The following is a 22511-nucleotide window of genomic DNA, read 5'->3' on the forward strand; positions in this document are numbered from 1 at the left end:
AATGATTCTGTTCCATTTCTTAGCAAAACATACAGTCTATTTACTTCACCGATCTATCTGCTCCCAATGCGTCACAGATCACGGGTCTCAGTAAATATGACACCCCACTCGCTGCACTGGGTTTCCAACAGGTCTTAGCTGATAGGGACCAGAGTGCTTTAATAACTACACTATGGAGTTTTTTTAAAAATCAATTTGGAGCACAAAATTCGACTATATATATATACAATTTCATTCTTACCTTGTCCATCGAAAGCTGTGCCTCTTAGCTAGTCCAGAAATCCGTCACCTTTCCACCATCCCCTCCCCCCCCCAAAAAACTGGCCTCTTTTTAAACAGCCATTTTTGCTGCGAGGTTCTCCACTTGTCATGCACGTCTGCACGATTTTAGTTCTTGGTTCTTGGGTTCTGGATGGTGGAATGGATGTTGGAATCCGGCTCGAAGGACCATTGTGTCAGAAGTATTAATCTATCAAGCATTGCACAGTCAGTCGGTGAACAAGTTTAAGAAAGCTTTATTGCTTGTGGCCGGCCCACAAGGAGACAAAACATCACACCCCATTGTGCTACAAGTTTGTCCGCTAGCATGTTGCGCTAGCTAGCTATTAAGCAGAACCGCCCTTTACAGTCATTGGTTAAGACAAAGGCATGCAAATGTTCCATTGCTCTTCTTCATTGGCTCCTTGCATAGACCTGGCGCGCGCGTGTGTGCGTGCGTGTTTGAGTGTGTGCGTGCTTGAGTGTGTGCGTGTGTGTGCCTTTTGACCCCTGTAAGCTTGACCACATGATTCACCCAACACAGATAAGGCCAGACATCTTTTATGGCCTCTTCAGTAAGAGAGAGTGGTCAGCCAGGTCACCTTGTTTACGTATGCCTCATGTTACCCAAAGTCCAGATTTGGGGGTAGGCTTCTCTCTACACCACAAGGAATGCTGAACACAGAATCATTCTTATACAGGATAAATGTGTTACATCTTCAATTTCTCCAACACCAAGGCGCTGGATTAAGGCTCCAGTCTCTCCGGAGGCGTGGGTTCGAATCCCACCGCTGCCACTTTTGTAGGGTGCTAACGGCGTCTCATTGCTTTCACGTCAGTAAGTGGGTTTGAAAGGTGAACTGTGGCTCGTTGTGTTGTGTTGTCGTTGATGCTTTCTTGGGGGCATCGTAGGTATAGTGGCTCCATCACCAGACAATACAAACGTGAAGAGGCATTTCGTCTCTTGTGAAGGTCGAACACATCCGGAGTAGGCCAAGTGTTCCAAACTCGACAGAAGTATAAACCAGGTTTAGGGCAATCTGTTACTAGTTCAGTATCGATCAGTTTTGGGAGAAGCTCGGGTGGCCAACAGCTGACAACGGGGTAGCGTGGCCGAGCGGTCCAAGGCGCTGGATTTAGGCTCCAGTCTCTCCGGAGGCGTGGGTTCAAATCCGACTGCTGCCACTTTTGTAGGGTGCTAATGCGTCTCGTTGCTTTCAAGTCAGTAAGTGGTTTTAAAGGTGAGCTGTGGCTCGAACATGTTGTCGTTGATGCTTTCTTGGGGCATCGTAGGTATAGTGGCTCCATCACCAGACAATACAAAGTGTGGGGGCATTTCGTCCCTTGTGACGGTCGAGCACATCCGGATTAGGCCAAATGTTCCAAACTCGACAGAAGTATAAACCAGGTTTATGGCAATCTCTTACTAGTTGGACGTCAGTAGGTGGTGTGAAAAATCGAACCGTGGCTCGAAAAGCTGTGCGATCATGGAGGATGTCGTGGGCATTGGTGGTATAGTGGCAAGCATAGCTGCCTTCCAAGCAGTTGACCCGGGTTCGATTCCCGGCCAATGCGGAAGCTTGAGAAAGATGTGTTTTATCTGGTGTCATTCCACTGCTTGCGGGCATTTAGACTACTCACGTGAGCTCCTGGACGATCGATCAGCTCGGTTGGAGCTCGGCTGGCCAACAGTTGACAACGGGGGTAGCGTGGCCGAGCGGCTCCAAGGTGCTGGATTTAGGCTCCAGTCTCTCCGGAGGCGTGGGTTCGAATCCCCACCGCTGCCAGTTTTGTAGGGTGCTAACGCCGTCTCGTTGCTTTCATGTCAGTAAGTGGGTTTGAAAGGTGAACTGTGGCTCGACATGTTGTCGTTGATGCTTTCTTGGGGCATCGTAGGTATAGTGGCTCCATCACCAGACAATACAAAGTGTGAGAGGCATTTCGTCTCTTGTGACGGTCGAGCACATCCGGATTAGGCCAAGTGTTCCAAACTCGACAGAAGTATAAACCAGGTTTATGGCAAACTCTTACTAGTTGGACGTCAGTAGGTGGTGTGAAAAATCGAACCGTGGCTCGAAAAGCTGTGCGATCATGGAGGATGTCGTGGGCATTGGTGGTATAGTGGCAAGCATATCTGCCTTCCAAGCAGTTGACCCGGGTTCGATTCCGGCCAATGCAGAACCTTGAGAAAGATGTGTTTTTATCTGGTGTCATTCCACTGCTTGCGGGCATTAGATATAGTCACGTGAGCTCCTGGACGATCGATCAGCTTCGGTTTGAGCTCGGCTGGCCAACAGCGTGACAACGGGGTAGCGTGGCCGAGCGTTCCAAGGGCCTGGATTAAGGCTCAGTCTCTCCGGAGGCGTGGGTTCGAATCCCACCGCTGCCACTTTAGTAGGGTGCTAACGCCGTCTCGTTGCTTTCATGTCAGTAAGTGGGTTTGAAAGGTGAACTGTGGCTCGACATGTTGTCGTTGATGCTTTCTTGGGCATCGTAGGTATAGTGGCTCCATCACCAGACAATACAAAGTGTGAGAGGCATTTCGTCTCTTGTGACGGTCGAGCACATCCGGATTAGGCAAGTGTTCCAAACTCGACAGAAGTATAAACCAGGTTTATGGCAAACTCTTACTAGTTGGACGTCAGTAGGTGGTGTGAAAAATCGAACCGTGGCTCGAAAAGCTGTGCGATCATGGAGGATGTCGTGGGCATTGGTGGTATAGTGGCAAGCATATCTGCCTTCCAAGCAGTTGACCCGGGTTCGATTCCCGGCCAATGCAGAACCTTGAGAAAGATGTGTTTTATCTGGTGTCATTCCACTGCTTGCGGCATTAAATATAGTCACGTGAGCTCCTGGAGCGATCGATCAGCTTCGGTTTGAGCTCGGCTGGGCCAACAGCTGACAACGGGGTAGCGTGGGCCGAGCGGTCCAAGGCGCTGGATTTAGGCTCCAGTCTCTCCGGAGGCGTGGGTTCGAATCCGACTGCTGCCACTTTTGTAGGGTACTAATGCCGTCTCGTTGCTTTCAAGTCAGTAAGTGGGTTTTAAAGGTGAACTGTGGCTCGACATGTTGTCGTTGATGCTTTCTTGGGGCATCGTAGGTATAGTGGCTCCATCACCAGACAATACAAAGTGTGAGAGGCATTTCGTCTCTTGTGACGGTCGAGCACATCCGGATTAGGCCAAGTGTTCCAAACTCGACAGAAGTATAAACCAGGTTTATGGCAAACTCTTACTAGTTGGACGTCAGTAGGTGGTGTGAAAAATCGAACCGTGGCTCGAAAAGCTGTGCGATCATGGAGGATGTCGTGGGTATTGGTGGTATAGTGGCAAGCATAGCTGCCTTCCACGCGGCGGGCAGACGCCTGTACCTGTAAAGGGAAAAATTGGGGTACTCGTGTCGAATCCCAGTCACGACGATGTTTATTACAAATGATTTATTGTACTTCTTTCAATGATACAATAGTGGCACTGGTTATCTGCTATATATCAAACCAATGTAAAAGGCCATACTGAGATGCCTCTAATCTACATCTAAAAATTGCAGTATTGTACATTACAAATACATCATAATTGTATTCAGCCTTGTTTATTAACAAGATTGTGTATTGTCGTTGGCACTATTTTCATTGTTTGTATATTGTCTGGTTTTGATGGAATATAAAAAAAATATATTCTGGTAAAAACCTCTAATATTGGGGATTTATTTTCAGTGTAACCAGTTGCCTGGATTTGTTTGAGCCACTAAATGAAGACATTTGTACAGATGAGTCTTAAGGGGTCAATGGTAATCAATAGTCTGATCCATCTCCATTTTCATACATCATGAACATTTATTTGATGATTAATTGTGATACAAATAACTGAGATGAACACACAATCTTATTTTGGCCATTTATTGGAACATGTAATCAAGGCTTGTACAATAACCTAGATTAAGTGCAAAAACAGTCATATTATTTATTTGAACTATTTACAACAATTTTTATGTACAGTTTGCCTACTTCCCCTTCTCCTCAGCCCACCTCTTCTTCTCTGCCTTGTAGAAGGCTGATTGTTGAAACTCCCCCCAGGTCATTTCAGCATTCATTCCGTCTGCCTTGTACAGGGACAGCACCCTGGTAGGACAGTAAATGTACCTGCCCGCCACACCCCGGAACGAATGGTACACATGGGGCTTTCTGGCCCCTGCTTGATGGGCTTGCGGCAGAACTTGCAGAGCCGACCGGTGGGCTGCTGTTCTGCCGCCCTCCGTTTCCCCCGCAGATCAGCCAACCTCCGTGCCTCTGCTGACCTGAGCTTGGCTGCCTCAAGCTCTTTCCCAAAGAAAGGGGTGTCCGCAAAGTCCTCAAACGGCATTCTGGGGTCATTCAGGCCTTCTGCTGCATAGAGCTTGTGGACTCTTTGTGAGCAGTAAAAAGTACTTGACCTCCCAGACTGGTAGAAGAGGTGGATGGAGGAACCGTCTCCCTGGTATCGCGACTTCGGCTGGCCACAGGCAAGACAGTTCCCTCGTCTTCTTTTTGCCCAGCTGCTGCTGCTGCTGTTGTTGCAGTGCCGTCTGCTTCTGGACTATGTCCCGCACCATGTCCTCGATAGCAGCCTTGGTCAGAGGGGCCTCCTGGGGATCTCTCCCAGGTGGATTGACCGCAGCGGGTGGTATGGTCACCACCGGCACGCTCTTGGTCTCACTCTCTGCCGTCAGGTGCTGCCACAGCTGCTGCGTCTCCAGAAGTTTCTCTGGGCTGGTGTTCAGGGACGTGCTGGCGTTGGTCCGCTTTGCCCCAATGCTTCACATACTGTGAAATGTGTTGCTTTGTTGTTGGATGCAACAGGCTATTGGGATCACGGGAAGCAGCCCTGCACCAAGCCAGCGTAGTCACTGTCCACCCTCCTGCAGGAAATCCTTCGACCCTTGGTGGATTCCTATGAGGCCGTCGATGACCTCCTTCATGGCCTCTGTCCACCGGGAATGGTCCAAGACGTACAGAAGCCCGCCTGCCTTGATGGACATTGTGCGAGCAGCACGCGGGTTTGCTGTAATGGGCAGTGCAGGTGTCGTTGGCAGACCTGAAGACAAGTAGAAATAACACATAATAAATATAAAATCTTGCTCTATCAAGCATCAGTGCAACTTGAGTGTTGCATCTCATTCACATTTTACTAGCAGATGTGTAAAATGAGGGATATTTGCAAAATTACCTTGAGTGGAGGTTGATTGGACTGGCTGGACTGTGGTCTGGGGCAAGACTCCAGAAGCCTCACCAAAGACGTCATCCTGCAACAGAGGAAGTACATGCATTTCAATTATTTAAACATGTGTGCTTAGTCTGCAGGTATAACCTGTGTAAGTTTGAAAGGGTAAATTACAAAGTGCTATCAATGCAACTTACATTGTCTTCTGGCGTGATGAAGGGCTGGTCGGCGACCACCCGGTCAGCCTCCTCTTCCTGAGCTCCCCTCTTCATCAGCCCCCTGGGACCTGTTCTTGAACCAGTCCAGAGGCACAGGGCGACAGCCTGGCTCCACATACTGCAGGCCAAATCTCTCCCCTGTGTCTCTGTGGCTCAACTGCAGTGCAGGGTATTTGGCATGGCGGTCACCCTCTCCGATGCCACGTTCAGCTGCATGATGAGCACTGGGTCAAAGGACTGCAGGTAGCTTCACGTCCGGTAACTTCAGATCCACCAATCTCTGAAAGTTCCACCGTGCCATGCCCATCATGCCTTGAGCCTGGAAGAGCTCGGAGGAAACACAGTTGCCTGTGATCCACCGTGCCTGATGCGCATGGAAACCCTCCCTGTTGGGAGGTGCCTCTCACAGGGATCCACACTGGGGAACAGCTGCTCCTTCACCCTTGACGTGGTTGAGCTGCACTGTTCTCCGTGTCTGTAAAGGATCCCGTCCTCCTCCTCTGGATCACTCAGGCAGCCTCTCAGGATGTGCACCCTCTGGAGTCTCCACAGCTTTAGCATGGACGGCTTGAAGAGGTAGACACCATTGGGATCTGTCTCTAGGAAGAACTGTTTGAGGACGCTCTCCACTCTCTCCAGCAGCTCTGTAGGTTGTGGTACCTTACAATTGAAAAAAGGATTACAGATGATTTCATATGCATTAACGGAATACAGAAATGAAATTACGTATTTTTCTTATTTATGTTATAACATAACAAGCATTATTAATGTTATGAACATTCAAAAGTACCTTGGTCCGGCAGTGTTCCCGGATATGCTGCTTTGTGGGATTGGCAGGCCTGATCCCACAGAAGGCGTATGCCTCCGTCAGCCTCTGCAGGTCAGTCTGGTCCACCACACAGAATGCAGCACTGAGGAACCGGCAGAAAGTGCTGTGGAGTGTATGGTGCTCTGACACGCACTCCCTTGAGAACCGCCGCATGCAATGGAAAAGGTCCAGTTTGACAGTGATGTCGCTGCTGTACTTTCCCCGGGAGGCACATGAGTTGGTCAGGTTCCCAGATGTTGCCCCCGTCACCACAGCTTCCGTGGTTTTCCATGAATCCCAGTGGAGGTGCTCCCTGGGGGTCAAGGTTTGGGATCCGGAAATCACCACAGCAGTCCCTGCTCACACAGTGAGAGAGAGAGAGAGAAAAACACAAATTAATGATAGGCTTTGAGTTTCTATGTCACCTGCATACAATCCCCTGTAACTATATAGTATATTATATTTTGCTAAATGTTTCTGTCCTGTGTAAAATTGAATACAAAAGCTGTGATCTGGCTTTTACCTGTCCACCCACTGGTACTTTGCCTTCGGCAGTCCAGCTGAGTCGTAGCGATGAGACAGCCCCTCGTACATGGGTTCCAGCGACCGGTCACTCTCTGACTGAAGCATCACCCAGGGACAGGATCATCCAGTTCCTCATTCATCACGAGGACATGGTTCCGGATGAGAGCACCACCTTCCGGGCCACCTTCCGTGTGTGGTCAGCTCGAATGACCTGCCCAAAAGTGCCTTGCAGGACAAAAGTGAGGGTCTTCTCCTTACGGTGGTACTCATGTACGAGGCAGTCTACTAGGTAGCGGGGACTGATGGCTACCCCACACCCAGCCATTGGTCAAGTCGTAGGTACCAAAGGGATCAGGGGTGTTGTCCTTCCGCATGGTGCCTGTGATGGTCTTCTGCCCATACAGGCCGGAGTCACCATCCTGCACATTCTGTACAGTCAACAGATAGGCAAGGTGTGCCCTCTCGTACCGTAGGTGCAGAGCCTCATTCAGCTGATTTGCCATGTCTGTGGCGACCTCCCTGTGCGACATAGCTCATCCATTACCGTTTTGCAGATGGCTTTTTTGTGGGTGAGAAATGCTGGCAGGATGTTGCAGAAGAGTTGTGGCAGCATTTCCATCCACTGGGGTTTGTCAGCGAACCAGTACCTCTTGCATGTTTTGCAGTTCAGCCGAGAGGCCAAGATGTAGTACTGGCCGCTGGTCCCAATAATGACCCGGGGTCGCCCCAACTCCTGCCGAAACCACATGGGGAGTGGAGCAGCCGTAGAGGCAGGGTAAAATGTAATTGTTCCTCACTCTCTCCATAATTGCATGCTCCGGTTTCCAAATGAAAAATGGATGTAGCTGGAAGTACTTGGGAGATGGCATATCATAGACTGGATCTATGAGTTCTGGTTGGGGTGGATGACGCCACAAGGAGATCATACCCATCAGATGTCGTACAGGTCGAGATCCTGGCCAAAGTCCCAAAGATTCCATCTCCGTTTTCATCCACATCTTCTGGTTTTGGGAGCAGTTCCACTGGCTGACGTCTTGGTCCTTCCTATGGAGTGGTGGTGGGATGGTAGACGGAGCTGGGGTAGGTAGCGCACCAGCTGCGGCTGGAACAGGACAGGGTAGAGCGACAGCAGCAGACGTGGCAGGAGATGGGAGCAGAGTGCGGTGGCATGGTGGCTGCAGACAGCACAGGAGCCAGTCGGGGAGAGGCTGCAGGATGACAGATGATAATGATGAGCAACTACATTCTGTAAACAACAGACTAAATACATAGATTTTTAAACATATAAAATATTTTTAAATACTTTCAAGTAATTATATTATTAAATAATAGTGACTCATACCTTTTGAGATAGCAGTGTTTGCTGACTCTGTACACAGGCCCAGTGCAAGCAACTCGGCGGAACTGGCACTGGAGCCTTCACTGGAACTGGGGGATCTAATGACAAAATATGTATATAGCTCACAACCTGTCTTTTTGCTACCGAGGACTGCAGTGAGAGATGACTTTCAATCACAGGCTAAGAGTTAAATGAGGTAAGTAAGTTATGTTTGATTAAATCTTGTATCTAGTTAGGCCGCATGTAGACATCAATATTAACCTGGCAACAAAGAAGTGAGTCCATCACCCTGGTCTGGTCTGGAGAGTGTGGCTGCTGGTTTACTCTTTTCTATTACAGAAAGCACAATGTTATTCTCAACATCTAACATAGTAGCTCATGCAAAACACAACATATTGTTTGTAGTATGTTTTTAAATTGCAAGAGATTCAGATGTAGTCCTAGGAACATGATCATTTTACCTTGAGCAGTGCTGGGGTCCAGTCTGTTACCAGGCAGTTTAGACTGAGCAGCGGATGGATTCTTATATCCTGAAAAAAAGGACAAAGTTAGTCACCGTGTAAAAGTTATATTTCAGACTGACAGAGGCAAATTGCATGTGTGCTTTGTTTGCATGTAAGAACTTCTCTCAATTGGATCTGTCAGCAACTATCAAACAGCTTTAATCCTAAATAAATAATTTTGTTCAAAAACCTGTTAAGCAAACAATGCAAACGGTGGCATGCACATTCATGCAGTCATCATGCAGAGTATAAGACAAATAACACTTACCCTCAACGAAGAGCCTGTAAATTCATAATGGGAATCATGCAGAGTATAAGAAAAAAAACACTTACCATCAACGATGGAGAGGATGTAAATTCATGATTGGAGTTTTGAAAGGCAGAACACCATAAACATTGAACAAGGCCAGAAACGTGGCATGAACATTGAACAAGGCCAGGAACGTGGCATGAACATTGACCAAGAGTCATGTCTTGGTCCCAACAACTGATATGCAAAGAGACCTCGGCCTGCTGGTCTCTTATTCCTGGGAGATGAAGATGCACCCGAAGACAGGGCAGCAGCTAGTGACAAAGCAGAGATGAAAAGATGTACAACATGCTGTCAAGTAGCAGTTCAAAAGCATATTGCTTTAAATGTGTCCTCAGTCACACACAACAAGGCCCACAAAGGAACATTCACTTACAGCTCTGCTTGACCATCTTGGAGGGGGAGATGTTCAGCATGGCTTGCTCCAGGTCTTCATCTTCATCCATGACTGTGGTGCAAACAGGAAAGAAATATAAGAATGTATTCCTTTCACTGTACAATAGTTACATTTATATCCTATCTGTTACATGCATCAAATGAAAGTTAACCATAATCACAAGCATTAAATTACTTATAATATTTAATTAATACTGATGACCTACCCACGGCTTGGCTGGAGGCGAGCAGAGGAGAGGACATGGATGCCTCCTGGGTCTTCTTGGTCAGGTACCGCTTCAGTTTGTCCATGCTAGTTCCCGGAGTGGTGGTCCGGGACAGAACGAACGCTGCAAAGCCATCTGCCCTACCCTCCCAGACGTCACCCCAGGTCCTTGTTGGCATGCGGCCAAAGCCGACCTGTTGGTCCTCCTCCACTGAGCTGACAGCCCCGGTCCTCCTGGCCTCGTACTCCAGCACTGCCTTGATTTCCTTGAAGGAATTGGCATACCCTACAAAGGACCGCAGGCTGTCTTTGCTGGGCCCATCCAAAGGCATGCCAGCCATTTGCTCCTTTTCAAATTGTTTAATGAGGTACAGAGTGTACCCCACATCATTTTCAAGGAGCCATCTGACCAATTTCCCCTTATACTTTCCAAACTGTAAAGTATACTCCCCCAACACCTCAGTTTGATCAGACACATCCCCCCCTCGGTCACGGACCAAAGAGCACGCCCTTGCCCTCATCTGCTCCTCCTTTATGGGTGCTGACTTGTCCTTCAGAGAGACAGAGGAGTCCTTCCAACGCTTGGCTTCCTCAGTTGCATCTTGGAGAAGGTAGCCATGTGACCCCTTCCGAAAGACCACCACCACTCTCCCAGGATAAAAACTAAAAACTTGCTTAGACATCTGTATTTAAAAGAAATAACACATTCAATAATTACAACAAATTACATGTCAAGAGGGGGTGGTAGCCAGAGTATTTTCAAACAACACTGCCCTACAGTAGATCTGTATCTATTCGATGAGTGTGCTTACTTGAGGTGAATGTGCCTCATCTCAACTCCCCCATCCTCCCCCATCCCCCAACAATCCCCCTCAATGTCCTTTGTCTTGGAATGTGTATTAGCTGCGAACAGCTCTCTTCTAACATGACTTTTATTCACGATTCACTATTAATTTTACATAACATGCTGGCAAACCATTGTCGGTATATTGTTAGTAACTAACGTTACTGAATAACTTTGGGAAGTTATAGTAGTACCAACGTAACATTGCATTAGTGGCTACTGTACATACAGTTTCATTCATTCATACTGTTAGACTGAGAGTCATAGCGTGCTCAATGTTGAGTTTTCACAAAGCAGAGATGAGTAAAATAACATGTTCATTCATGATTTAGCTAGCTATTTTTAGATCTATCCAGATGGATATCTTACCTCAGTGCAGATCTACGTGTACTGTTCTCTCAAAAAATATTCTGATCTGAGACGCTTCTCTATCTCGTAAGAAAACCGCGAAACAGCGCCCCCCAAATCCCCATAGTGGCCACAAATGGTAGTATTCGATATGGTTAAGGATAGCCATAGAGAATGAATGGGAAAAGTTAAGGAAGTTAAGACCATTCATCGCAGCCTCCCGCGCGGCTGACCCGGGTTCGATTCCCGGCCAATGCAGAACCTTGAGAAAAATGTATTTTATCTGGTGTCATTCCACTGCTTGCGGGCATTAGATATAGTCACGTGAGCTCCTGGACGATCGATCAGCTTCGGTTCGAGCTCGGCTGGCCAACAGTTGACAACAGGGTAGCGTGGCCGAGCGGTCCAAGGCGCTGGATTAAGGCTCCAGTCTCTCCGGAGGCGTGGGTTCGAATCCCACCGCTGCCACTTTTGTAGGGTGCTAACGGCGTCTCATTGCTTTCACGTGAGTAAGTGGGTTTGAAAGGTGAACTGTGGCTCGACGTGTTGTGTTGTGTTGTCGTTGATGCTTTCTTGGGGCATCGTAGGTATAGTGGCTCCATCACCAGACAATACAAACCGTGAAGAGGCATTTCGTCTCTTGTGACGGTCGAACACATCCGGAGTAGGCCAAGTGTTCCAAACTCGACAGAAGTATAAACCAGGTTTAGGGCAATCTGTTACTAGTTCAGTATCGATCAGTTTTGGGAGAAGCTCGGGTGGCCAACAGCTGACAACGGGGTAGCGTGGCCGAGCCGTCCAAGGCGCTGGATTTAGGCTCCAGTCTCTCCGGAGGCGTGGGTTAGAATCCGACTGCTGCCATTTTTGTAGGGTGATAATGCCGTCTCGTTGCTTTCAAGTCAGTAAGTGGGTTTTAAAGTTGAATTATGGCTCGACATGTTGTCGTTGATGCTTTCTTGGGGCATCGTAGGTATAGTGGCTCCATCACCAGACAATACAAAGTGTGAGAGGCATTTCGTCTCTTGTGACGGTCGAGCACATCCGGATTAGGCCAAGTGTTCCAAACTCGACAGAAGTATAAACCAGGTTTATGGCAATCTCTTACTAGTTGGACGTCAGTAGGTGGTGTGAAAAATCGAACCGTGGCTCGAAAACCTGTGCGATCATGGAGGATGTCGTGGGCATTGGTGGTATAGTGGCAAGCATAGCTGCCTTCCAAGCAGTTGACCCGGGTTCGATTCCCGGCCAATGCAGAACCTTGAGAAAAATGTGTTTTATCTGGTGTCATTCCACTGCTTGCGGGCATTAGATATAGTAACGTGAGCTCCTGGACGATCGATCAGCTTCGGTTCGAGCTCGGCTGGCCAACAGTTGACAACGGGGTAGCGTGGCCGAGCGGTCCAAGGCACTGGATTAAGGCTCCAGTCTCTCCGGAGGCGTGGGTTCGAATCCCACCGCTGCTACTTTTGTAGGGTGCTAACGGCGTCTCATTGCTTTCACGTCAGTAAGTGGGTTTGAAAGGTGAACTGTGGCTCGACGTGTTGTGTTGTGTTGTCGTTGATGCTTTCTTGGGGCATCGTAGGTATAGTGGCTCCATCACCAGACAATACAAACCGTGAAGAGGCATTTCGTCTCTTGTGACGGTCGAACACATCCGGAGTAGGCCAAGTGTTCCAAACTCGACAGAAGTATAAACCAGGTTTAGGGCAATCTGTTACTAGTTCAGTATCGATCAGTTTTGGGAGAAGCTCGGGTGGCCAACAGCTGACAACGGGGTAGCGTGGCCGAGCCGTCCAAGGCGCTGGATTTAGGCTCCAGTCTCTCCGGAGGCGTGGGTTAGAATCCGACTGCTGCCATTTTTGTAGGGTGATAATGCCGTCTCGTTGCTTTCAAGTCAGTAAGTGGGTTTTAAAGTTGAATTATGGCTCGACATGTTGTCGTTGATGCTTTCTTGGGGCATCGTAGGTATAGTGGCTCCATCACCAGACAATACAAAGTGTGAGAGGCATTTCGGCTCTTGTGACGGTCGAGCACATCCGGATTAGGCCAAGTGTTCCAAACTCGACAGAAGTATAAACCAGGTTTATGGCAATCTCTTACTAGTTGGACGTCAGTAGGTGGTGTGAAAAATCGAACCGTGGCTCGAAAAGCTGTGCGATCATGGAGGATGTTGTGGGCATTGGTGGTATAGTGGCAAGCATAGCTGCCTTCCAAGCAGTTGACCCGGGTTCGATTCCCGGCCAATGCAGAACCTTGAGAAAGATGTGTTTTATCTGGTGTCATTCCACTGCTTGCGGGCATTAGATATAGTCACGTGAGCTCCTGGACGATCGATCAGCTTCAGTTTGAGCTCGGCTGGCCAATAGCTGACAACGGGGTAGCGTGGCCGAGCGGTCCAAGGCGCTGGATTAAGGCTCCAGTCTCTCCGGAGGCGTGGGTTCGAATCCCACCGCTGCCGCTTTTGTAGGGTGCTAACGGCGTCTCATTGCTTTCACGTCAGTAAGTGGGTTTGAAAGGTGAACTGTGGCTCGACGTGTTGTGTTGTCGTTGATGCTTTCTTGGGGCATCGTAGGTATAGTGGCTCCATCACCAGACAATACAAACCGTGAAGAGGCATTTCGTCTCTTGTGACGGTCGAACACATCCGGAGTAGGCCAAGTGTTCCAAACTCGACAGAAGTATAAACCAGGTTTAGGGCAATCTGTTACTAGTTCAGTATCGATCAGTTTTGGGAGAAGCTCGGGTGGCCAACAGCTGACAACGGGGTAGCGTGGCCGAGCCGTCCAAGGCGCTGGATTTAGGCTCCAGTCTCTCCGGAGGCGTGGGTTAGAATCCGACTGCTGCCATTTTTGTAGGGTGATAATGCCGTCTCGTTGCTTTCAAGTCAGTAAGTGGGTTTGAAAGTTGAATTATGGCTCGACATGTTGTCGTTGATGCTTTCTTGGGGCATCGTAGGTATAGTGGCTCCATCACCAGACAATACAAAGTGTGAGAGGCATTTCGTCTCTTGTGACGGTCGAGCACATCCGGATTAGGCCAAGTGTTCCAAACTCGACAGAAGTATAAACCAGGTTTATGGCAATCTCTTACTAGTTGGACGTCAGTAGGTGGTGTGAAAAATCGAACCGTGGCTCGAAATACTGTGCGATCATGGAGGATGTTGTGGGCATTGGTGGTATAGTGGCAAGCATAGCTGCCTTCCACGCGGCGGGCAGACGCCTGTACCTGTAAAGGGAAAAATTGGGGTACTCGTGTCGAATCCCAGTCACGACGATGTTTATTACAAATGATTTATTGTACTTCTTTCAATGATACAATATAGTGGCACTGGTTATCTGCTATATATCAAACCAATGTAAAAGGCCATACTGAGATGCCTCTAATCTACATCTAAAATTGCAGTATTGTACATTACAAATACATCACAATTGTATTTAGCCTTGTTTATTAACAAGATTGTGTATTGTCCGTTGGCACTATTTTCATTGTTTGTATATTGTCTGGTTTTGATGGAATATAAAAAAATATATTCTGGTAAAAACCTCTAATATTGGGGATTTATTTTCAGTGTAACCAGTTGCCTGGATTTGTTTGCGCCACTAAATGAAGACATTTGTACAGATGAGTCTTAAGGGGTCAATGGTAATCAATAGTCTGATCCATCTCCATTTTCATACATCATGAACATTTATTTGATGATTAATTGTGATACAAATAACTGAGATGAACACACAATCTTATTTTGGCCATTTATTGGAACATGTAATCAAGGCTTGTACAAATAACCTAGATTAAGTGCAAAACAGTCATATTATTTATTTGAACTATTTACAACAATTTTTATGTACAGTTTGCCTACTTCCCCTTCTCCTCAGCCCACCTCTTCTTCTCTGCCTTGTAGAAGGCTGATTGTTGAAACTCCCCCCAGGTCATTTCAGCATTCATTCCGTCTGCCTTGTACAGGGACAGCACCCTGGTAGGACAGTAAATGTACCTGCCCGCCACACCCCGGAACGAATGGTACACATGGGGGCTTTCTGGCCCCTGCTTGATGGGCTTGCGGCAGAACTTGCAGAGCCGACCGGTGGGCTGCTGTTCTGCCGCCCTCCATTTCCCCCGCAGATCAGCCAACCTCCGTGCCTCTGCTGACCTGAGCTTGGCTGCCTCAAGCTCTTTCCCAAAGAAAGGGGTGTCCGCAAAGTCCTCAAACGGCATTCTGGGGTCATTCAGGCCTTCTGCTGCATAGAGCTTGTGGACTCTTTGTGAGCAGTAAAAGTACTTGACCTCCCCAGACTGGTAGAAGAGGTGGATGGAGGAACCGTCTCCCTGGTGTCGCGACTTCGGCTGGCCACAGGCAAGACAGTTCCTCGTCTTCTTTTTGCCCAGCTGCTGCTGCTGCTGTTGTTGCAGTGCCGTCTGCTTCTGGACTATGTCCCGCACCATGTCCTCGATAGCAGCCTTGGTCAGAGGGGCCTCCTGGGGATCTCTCCCAGGTGGATTGACCGCAGCGGGTGGTATGGTCACCACCGGCACGCTCTTGGTCTCACTCTCTGCCGTCAGGTGCTGCCACAGCTGCTGCGTCTCCAGGAGTTTCTGTGGGCTGGTGTTCAGGGACGTGCTGGCGTTGGTCCGCTTTGCCCAATGCTTCACATACTGTGAAATGTGTTGCTTTGTTGTTGGATGCAACAGGCTATTGGGATCACGGGAAGCAGCCTGCACCAAGCCAGCGTAGTCACTGTCCACCCTCTGCAGGAAATCCTTCGACCCTTGGTGGATTCCTATGAGGCCGTCGATGACCTCCTTCATGGCCTCTGTCCACCGGGAATGGTCCAAGACGTACAGAAGCCCGCCTGCCTTGATGGACATTGTGCGAGCAGCACGCGGGTTTGCTGTGATGGGCAGTGCAGGTGTCGTTGGCAGACCTGAAGACAAGTAGAAATAACACATAATAAATATAAAATCTTGCTCTATCAAGCATCAGTGCAACTTGAGTGTTGCATCTCATTCACATTTTACTAGCAGATGTGTAAAATGAGGGATATTTGCAAAATTACCTTGAGTGGAGGTTGATTGGACTGGCTGGACTGTGGTCTGGGGCAAGACTCCAGAAGCCTCACCAAAGACGTCATCCTGCAACAGAGGAAGTACATGCATTTCAATTATTTAAACATGTGTTCTTAGTCTGCAGGTATAACCTGTGTAAGTTTGAAAGTGTAAATTACAAAGTGCTATCAATGCAACTTACATTGTCTTCTGGCGTGATGAAGGGCTGGTCGGCGACCACCCGGTCAGCCTCCTCTTCCTCAGCTCCCTCTTCATCAGCCCCCTGGGACCTGTTCTTGAACCAGTCCAGAGGCACAGGGCGACAGCCTGGCTCCACATACTGCAGGCCAAATCTCTCCCCTGTGTCTCTGTGGCATTCAGGGTATTTGGCATGGCCGGTCACCCTCTCCGATGCCACGTTCAGCTGCATGATGAGCACTGGGTCAAAGACTGCAGGTAGCTTCACGTCCGGTAACTTCAGATCCACCAATCTCTGAAAGTTCCACCGTGCCATGCCCATCATGCCTTGAGCCTGGAAGAGCTCGGAGGAAACACAGTTGCCTGTGATCCACCGTGCCTGATGCGCATGGAAACCCTCCTGTTGGGAGGTGCCTCTCACAGGGATCCACACTGGGACAGCTGCTCCTTCACCCTTGACGTGGTTGAGCTGCACTGTTCCTCCGTGTCTGTAAAGGATCCCGTCCTCCTCCTCTGGATCACTCAGGCAGCCTCTCAGGATGTGCACCCTCTGGAGTCTCCACAGCTTTAGCATGGACGGCTTGAAGAGGTAGACACCATTGGGATCTGTCTCTAGGAAGAACTGTTTGAGGACGCTCTCCACTCTCTCCAGCAGCTCTGTAGGTTGTGGTACCTTACAATTGAAAAAAGGATTACAGATGATTTCATATGCATTAACGGAATACAGAAATGAAATTACGTATTTTTCTTATTTATGTTATAACATAACAAGCATTATTAATGTTATGAACATTCAAAAGTACCTTGGTCCGGCAGTGTTCCCGGATATGCTGCTTTGTGGGATTGGCAGGCCTGATCCCACAGAAGGCGTATGCCTCCGTCAGCCTCTGCAGGTCAGTCTGGTCCACCACACAGAATGCAGCACTGAGGAACCGGCAGAAAGTGCTGTGGAGTGTATGGTGCTCTGACACGCACTCCCTTGAGAACCGCCGCATGCAATGGAAAAGGTCCAGTTTGACAGTGATGTCGCTGCTGTACTTTCCCCGGGAGGCACATGAGTTGGTCAGGTTCCCAGATGTTGCCCCCGTCACCACAGCTTCCGTGGTTTTCCATGAATCCCAGTGGAGGTGCTCCTGGGGGTCAAGGTTTGGGATCCGGAAATCACCACAGCAGTCCCTGCTCACACAGTGAGAGAGAGAGAGAGAAAAACACAAATTAATGATAGGCTTTGAGTTTCTATGTCACCTGCATACAATCCCCTGTAACTATATAGTATATTATATTTTGCTAAATGTTTCTGTCCTGTGTAAAATTGAATACAAAAGCTGTGATCTGGCTTTTACCTGTCCACCCACTGGTACTTTGCCTTCGGCAGTCCAGCTGAGTCGTAGCGATGAGACAGCCCCTCGTACATGGGTTCCAGCGACCGGTCACTCTCTGACTGAAGCATCACCCAGGACAGGATCATCCAGTTCTCATTCATCACGAGGACATGGTTCCGGATGAGAGCACCACCTTCCGGGCCACCTTCCGTGTGTGGTCAGCTCGAATGACCTGCCCAAAAGTGCCTTGCAGGACAAGAGTGAGGGTCTTCTCCTTACGGTGGTACTCATGTACGAGGCAGTCTACTAGGTAGCGGGGACTGATGGCTACCCCACACCAGCCATTGGTCAAGTCGTAGGTACCAAAGGGATCAGGGGTGTTGTCCTTCCGCATGGTGCCTGTGATGGTCTTCTGCCCATACAGGCCGGAGTCACCATCCTGCACATTCTGTACAGTCAACAGATAGGCAAGGTGTGCCCTCTCGTACCGTAGGTGCAGAGCCTCATTCAGCTGATTTGCCATGTCTGTGGCCGACCTCCCTGTGCGACATAGCTCATCCATTACCGTTTTGCAGATGGCTTTTTTGTGGGTGAGAAATGCTGGCAGGATGTTGCAGAAGAGTTGTGGCAGCATTTCCATCCACTGGGGTTTGTCAGCGAACCAGTACCTCTTGCATGTTTTGCAGTTCAGCCGAGAGGCCAAGATGTAGTACTGGCCGCTGGTCCCAATAATGACCCGGGGTCGCCCAACTCCTGCCGAAACCTCATGGGGAGTGGAGCAGCCGTAGAGGCAGGGTAAAATGTAATTGTTCCTCACTCTCTCCATAATTGCATGCTCCGGTTTCCAAATGAAAAATGGATGTAGCTGGAAGTACTTGGGAGATGGCATATCATAGACTGGATCTATGAGTTCTGGTTGGGGTGGATGACGCCACAAGGAGATCATACCCATCAGATGTCGTACAGGTCGAGATCCTGGCCAAAGTCCCAAAGATTCCATCTCCGTTTTCATCCACATCTTCTGGTTTTGGGAGCAGTTCCACTGGCTGACGTCTTGGTCCTTCCTATGGAGTGGTGGTGGGATGGTAGACGGAGCTGGGGTAGGTAGCGCACCAGCTGCGGCTGGAACAGGACAGGGTAGAGCGACAGCAGCAGACGTGGCAGGAGATGGAGCAGAGTGCGGTGGCATGGTGGCTGCAGACAGCACAGGAGCCAGTCGGGGAGAGGCTGCAGGATGACAGATGATAATGATGAGCAACTAAATTCTGTAAACAACAGACTAAATACATAGATTTTTAAACATATAAAATATTTTTAAATACTTTCAAGTAATTATATTATTAAATAATAGTGACTCATACCTTTTGAGATAGCAGTGTTTGCTGACTCTGTACACAGGCCCAGTGCAAGCAACTCGGGCGGAACTGGCACTGGAGCCTTCACTGGAACTGGGGGATCTAATGACAAAATATGTATATAGCTCACAACCTGTCTTTTTGCTACCGGGACTGCAGTGAGAGATGACTTTCAATCACAGGCTAAGAGTTAAATGAGGTAAGTAAGTTATGTTTGATTAAATCTTGTATCTAGTTAGGCGCATGTAGACATCAATATTAACCTGGCAACAAAGAAGTGAGTCCATCACCCTGGTCTGGTCTGGAGAGTGTGGCTGCTGGTTTACTCTTTTCTATTACAGAAAGCACAATGTTATTCTCAACATCTAACATAGTAGCTCATGCAAAACACAACATATTGTTTGTAGTATGTTTTTAAATTGCAAGAGATTCAGATGTAGTCCTAGCAACATGATCATTTTACCTTGAGCAGTGCTGGGGTCCAGTCTGTTACCAGGCAGTTTAGACTGAGCAGCGGATGGATTCTTATATCCTGAAAAAAAGGACAAAGTTAGTCACCGTGTAAAAGTTATATTTCAGACTGACAGAGGCAAATTGCATGTGTGCTTTGTTTGCATGTAAGAACTTCTCTCAATTGGATCTGTCAGCAACTATCAAACAGCTTTAATCCTAAATAAATAATTTTGTTCAAAAACCTGTTAAGCAAACAATGCAAACGGTGGCATGCACATTCATGCAGTCATCATGCAGAGTATAAGACAAATAACACTTACCCTCAACGAAGAGCCTGTAAATTCATAATGGGAATCATGCAGAGTATAAGAAAAAAAAACACTTACCATCAACGATGGAGAGGATGTAAATTCATGATTGGAGTTTTGAAAGGCAGAACACCATAAACATTGAACAAGGCCAGAAACGTGGCATGAACATTGAACAAGGCCAGGAATGTGGCATGAACATTGACCAAGAGTCATGTCTTGGTCCCAACAACTGATATGCAAAGAGACCTCGGCCTGCTGGTCTCTTATTCCTGGGAGATGAAGATGCACCCGAAGACAGGGCAGCAGCTAGTGACAAAGCAGAGATGAAAAGATGTACAACATGCTGTCAAGTAGCAGTTCAAAAGCATATTGCTTTAAATGTGTCCTCAGTCACACACAACAAGGCCCACAAAGGAACATTCACTTACAGCTCTGCTTGACCATCTTGGAGGGGGAGATGTTCAGCATGGCTTGCTCCAGGTCTTCATCTTCATCCATGACTGTGGTGCAAACAGGAAAGAAACATAAGAATGTATTCCTTTCACTGTACAATAGTTACATTTATATCCTATCTGTTACATGCATCAAATGAAAGTTAACCATAATCACAAGCATTAAATTACTTATAATATTTAATTAATACTGATGACCTACCCACGGCTTGGCTGGAGGCGAGCAGAGGAGAGGACATGGATGCCTCCTGGGTCTTCTTGGTCAGGTACCGCTTCAGTTTGTCCATGCTAGTTCCCGGAGTGGTGGTCCGGGACAGAACGAACGCTGCAAAGCCATCTGCCCTACCCTCCCAGACGTCACCCCAGGTCCTTGTTGGCATGCGGCCAAAGCCGACCTGTTGGTCCTCCTCCACTGAGCTGACAGCCCCGGTCCTCCTGGCCTCGTACTCCAGCACTGCCTTGATTTCCTTGAAGGAATTGGCATACCCTACAAAGGACCGCAGGCTGTCTTTGCTGGGCCCATCCAAAGGCATGCCAGCCATTTGCTCCTTTTCAAATTGTTTAATGAGGTACAGAGTGTACCCCACATCATTTTCAAGGAGCCATCTGACCAATTTCCCCATATACTTTCCAAACTGTAAAGTATACTCCCCCAACACCTCAGTTTGATCAGACACATCCCCCCCTCGGTCACGGACCAAAGAGCACGCCCTTGCCCTCATCTGCTCCTCCTTTATGGGTGCTGACTTGTCCTTCAGAGAGACAGAGGAGTCCTTCCAACGCTTGGCTTCCTCAGTTGCATCTTGGAGAAGGTAGCCATGTGACCCCTTCCGAAAGACCACCACCACTCTCCCAGGATAAAAACTAAAAACTTGCTTAGACATCTGTATTTAAAAGAAATAACACATTCAATAATTTCAACAAATTACATGTCAAGAGGGGGTGGTAGCCAGAGTATTTTCAAACAACACTGCCCTACAGTAGATCTGTATCTATTCGATGAGTGTGCTTACTTGAGGTGAATGTGCCTCATCTCAACTCCCCCATCCTCCCCCATCCCCCAACAATCCCCCTCAATGTCCTTTGTCTTGGAATGTGTATTAGCTGCGAACAGCTCTCTTCTAACATGACTTTTATTCACGATTCACTATTAATTTTACATAACATGCTGGCAAACCATTGTCGGTATATTGTTAGTAACTAACGTTACTGAATAACTTTGGGAAGTTATAGTAGTACCAACGTAACATTGCATTAGTGGCTACTGTACATACAGTTTCATTCATTCATAATGTTAGACTGAGAGTCATAGCGTGCTCAATGTTGAGTTTTCACAAAGCAGAGATGAGTAAAATAACATGTTCATTCATGATTTAGCTAGCTATTTTTAGATCTATCCAGATGGATATCTTACCTCAGTGCAGATCAACGTGTACTGTTCTCTCAAACAATATATTCTGATCTGAGACGCTTCTCTATCTCGTAAGAAAACCGCGAAACAGCGCCCCCCAAATCCCCATAGTGGCCACAAATGGTAGTATTCGATATGGTTAAGGATAGCCATAGAGAATGAATGGGAAAAGTTAAGGAAGTTAAGACCATTCATAGCAGCCTGCCGCGCGGCTGACCCGGGTTCGATTCCCGGCCAATGCAGAACCTTGAGAAAAATGTGTTTTATCTGGTGTCATTCCACTGCTTGCGGGCATTAGATATAGTCACGTGAGCTCCTGGACGATCGATCAGCTTCGGTTCGAGCTCAGCTGGCCAACAGCTGACAACGGGGTAGCGTGGCCGAGCGGTCCAAGGCGCTGGATTAAGGCTCCAGTCTCTCCGGAGGCGTGGGTTCGAATCCCACCGCTGCCACTTTTGTAGGGTGCTAACGGCGTCTCATTGCTTTCACGTCAGTAAGTGGGTTTGAAAGGTGAACTGTGGCTCGTTGTGTTGTCGTTGATGCTTTCTTGGGGGATCGTAGGTATAGTTGCTCCATCACCAGACAATACAAACCGTGAAGAGGCATTTCGTCTCTTGTGACGGTCGAACACATCCGGAGTAGGCCAAGTGTTCCAAACTCGACAGAAGTATAAACCAGGTTTAGGGCAATCTGTTACTAGTTCAGTATCGATCAGTTTTGGGAGAAGCTCGGGTGGCCAACAGCTGACAACGGGGTAGCGTGGCCGAGCGGTCCAAGGCGCTGGATTTAGGCTCCAGTCTCTCCGGAGGCGTGGGTTCGAATCCGACTGCTGCCACTTTTGTAGGGTGCTAACGGCGTCTCATTGCTTTCACGTCAGTAAGTGGGTTTGAAAGGTGAACTGTGGCTCGTTGTGTTGTCGTTGATGCTTTCTTGGGGGATCGTAGGTATAGTTGCTCCATCACCAGACAATACAAACCGTGAAGAGGCATTTCGTCTCTTGTGACGGTCGAACACATC

At 48.2% G+C, this 22511-nt stretch overlaps 1 protein-coding gene and 7 non-coding genes across 8 annotated transcripts; 7 read left to right on the plus strand and 1 right to left on the minus strand.

The window, feature by feature from the left end:
• Positions 1 to 1761: 1761 nt before the first annotated feature.
• Positions 1762 to 1833, plus strand: trnag-ucc. The gene has a single exon. It is a non-coding gene; the product is annotated as a tRNA-Gly (tRNA).
• Positions 1834 to 11335: 9502 nt separating this feature from the next.
• trnal-aag lies at positions 11336 to 11417 on the plus strand. The gene has a single exon. It is a non-coding gene; the product is annotated as a tRNA-Leu (tRNA).
• Positions 11418 to 12130: 713 nt separating this feature from the next.
• trnag-ucc lies at positions 12131 to 12202 on the plus strand. Its single transcript has one exon. It is a non-coding gene; the product is annotated as a tRNA-Gly (tRNA).
• Positions 12203 to 12330: 128 nt separating this feature from the next.
• Positions 12331 to 12412, plus strand: trnal-aag. The gene has a single exon. It is a non-coding gene; the product is annotated as a tRNA-Leu (tRNA).
• A 713-nt stretch (positions 12413 to 13125) lies between these two features.
• trnag-ucc lies at positions 13126 to 13197 on the plus strand. Its single transcript has one exon. It is a non-coding gene; the product is annotated as a tRNA-Gly (tRNA).
• A 128-nt stretch (positions 13198 to 13325) lies between these two features.
• trnal-aag lies at positions 13326 to 13407 on the plus strand. The gene has a single exon. It is a non-coding gene; the product is annotated as a tRNA-Leu (tRNA).
• A 1397-nt stretch (positions 13408 to 14804) lies between these two features.
• Positions 14805 to 17360, minus strand: LOC124462292. Its single transcript, XM_047013950.1, has 4 exons — positions 16994 to 17360; positions 16195 to 16863; positions 16004 to 16079; positions 14805 to 15871 (listed from the first exon to the last, which is right to left on the minus strand). The coding sequence occupies exons 1-4, from the start codon at positions 17183 to 17185 to the stop codon at positions 14805 to 14807; spliced, it is 2004 nt and encodes a 667-aa protein (XP_046869906.1). The 5' UTR covers positions 17186 to 17360.
• A 4504-nt stretch (positions 17361 to 21864) lies between these two features.
• On the plus strand, positions 21865 to 21946 carry trnal-aag. The gene has a single exon. It is a non-coding gene; the product is annotated as a tRNA-Leu (tRNA).
• Positions 21947 to 22511: the final 565 nt, after the last annotated feature.

The sequence above is a fragment of the Hypomesus transpacificus genome, unplaced genomic scaffold, assembly GCF_021917145.1.
Source record: "Hypomesus transpacificus isolate Combined female unplaced genomic scaffold, fHypTra1 scaffold_211, whole genome shotgun sequence".
Taxonomy (NCBI): Eukaryota; Metazoa; Chordata; class Actinopteri; order Osmeriformes; family Osmeridae; genus Hypomesus; species Hypomesus transpacificus.

Coding starts and splice junctions, on each gene's coding strand:
- LOC124462292 (XM_047013950.1), bottom strand. CDS start 17,185: ATGCGGCGGTTCTCAAGGGAGTGCGTGTCAGAGCACCATACACTCCAC. Junction 16,864..16,993: donor GGGAACACTGCCGGACCAAG/GTACTTTTGAAT, acceptor TTCAATTGTAAG/GTACCACAACCTACAGAGCT. Junction 15,872..16,003: donor CCAATCAACCTCCACTCAAG/GTAATTTTGCAA, acceptor ACTTGTCTTCAG/GTCTGCCAACGACACCTGCA.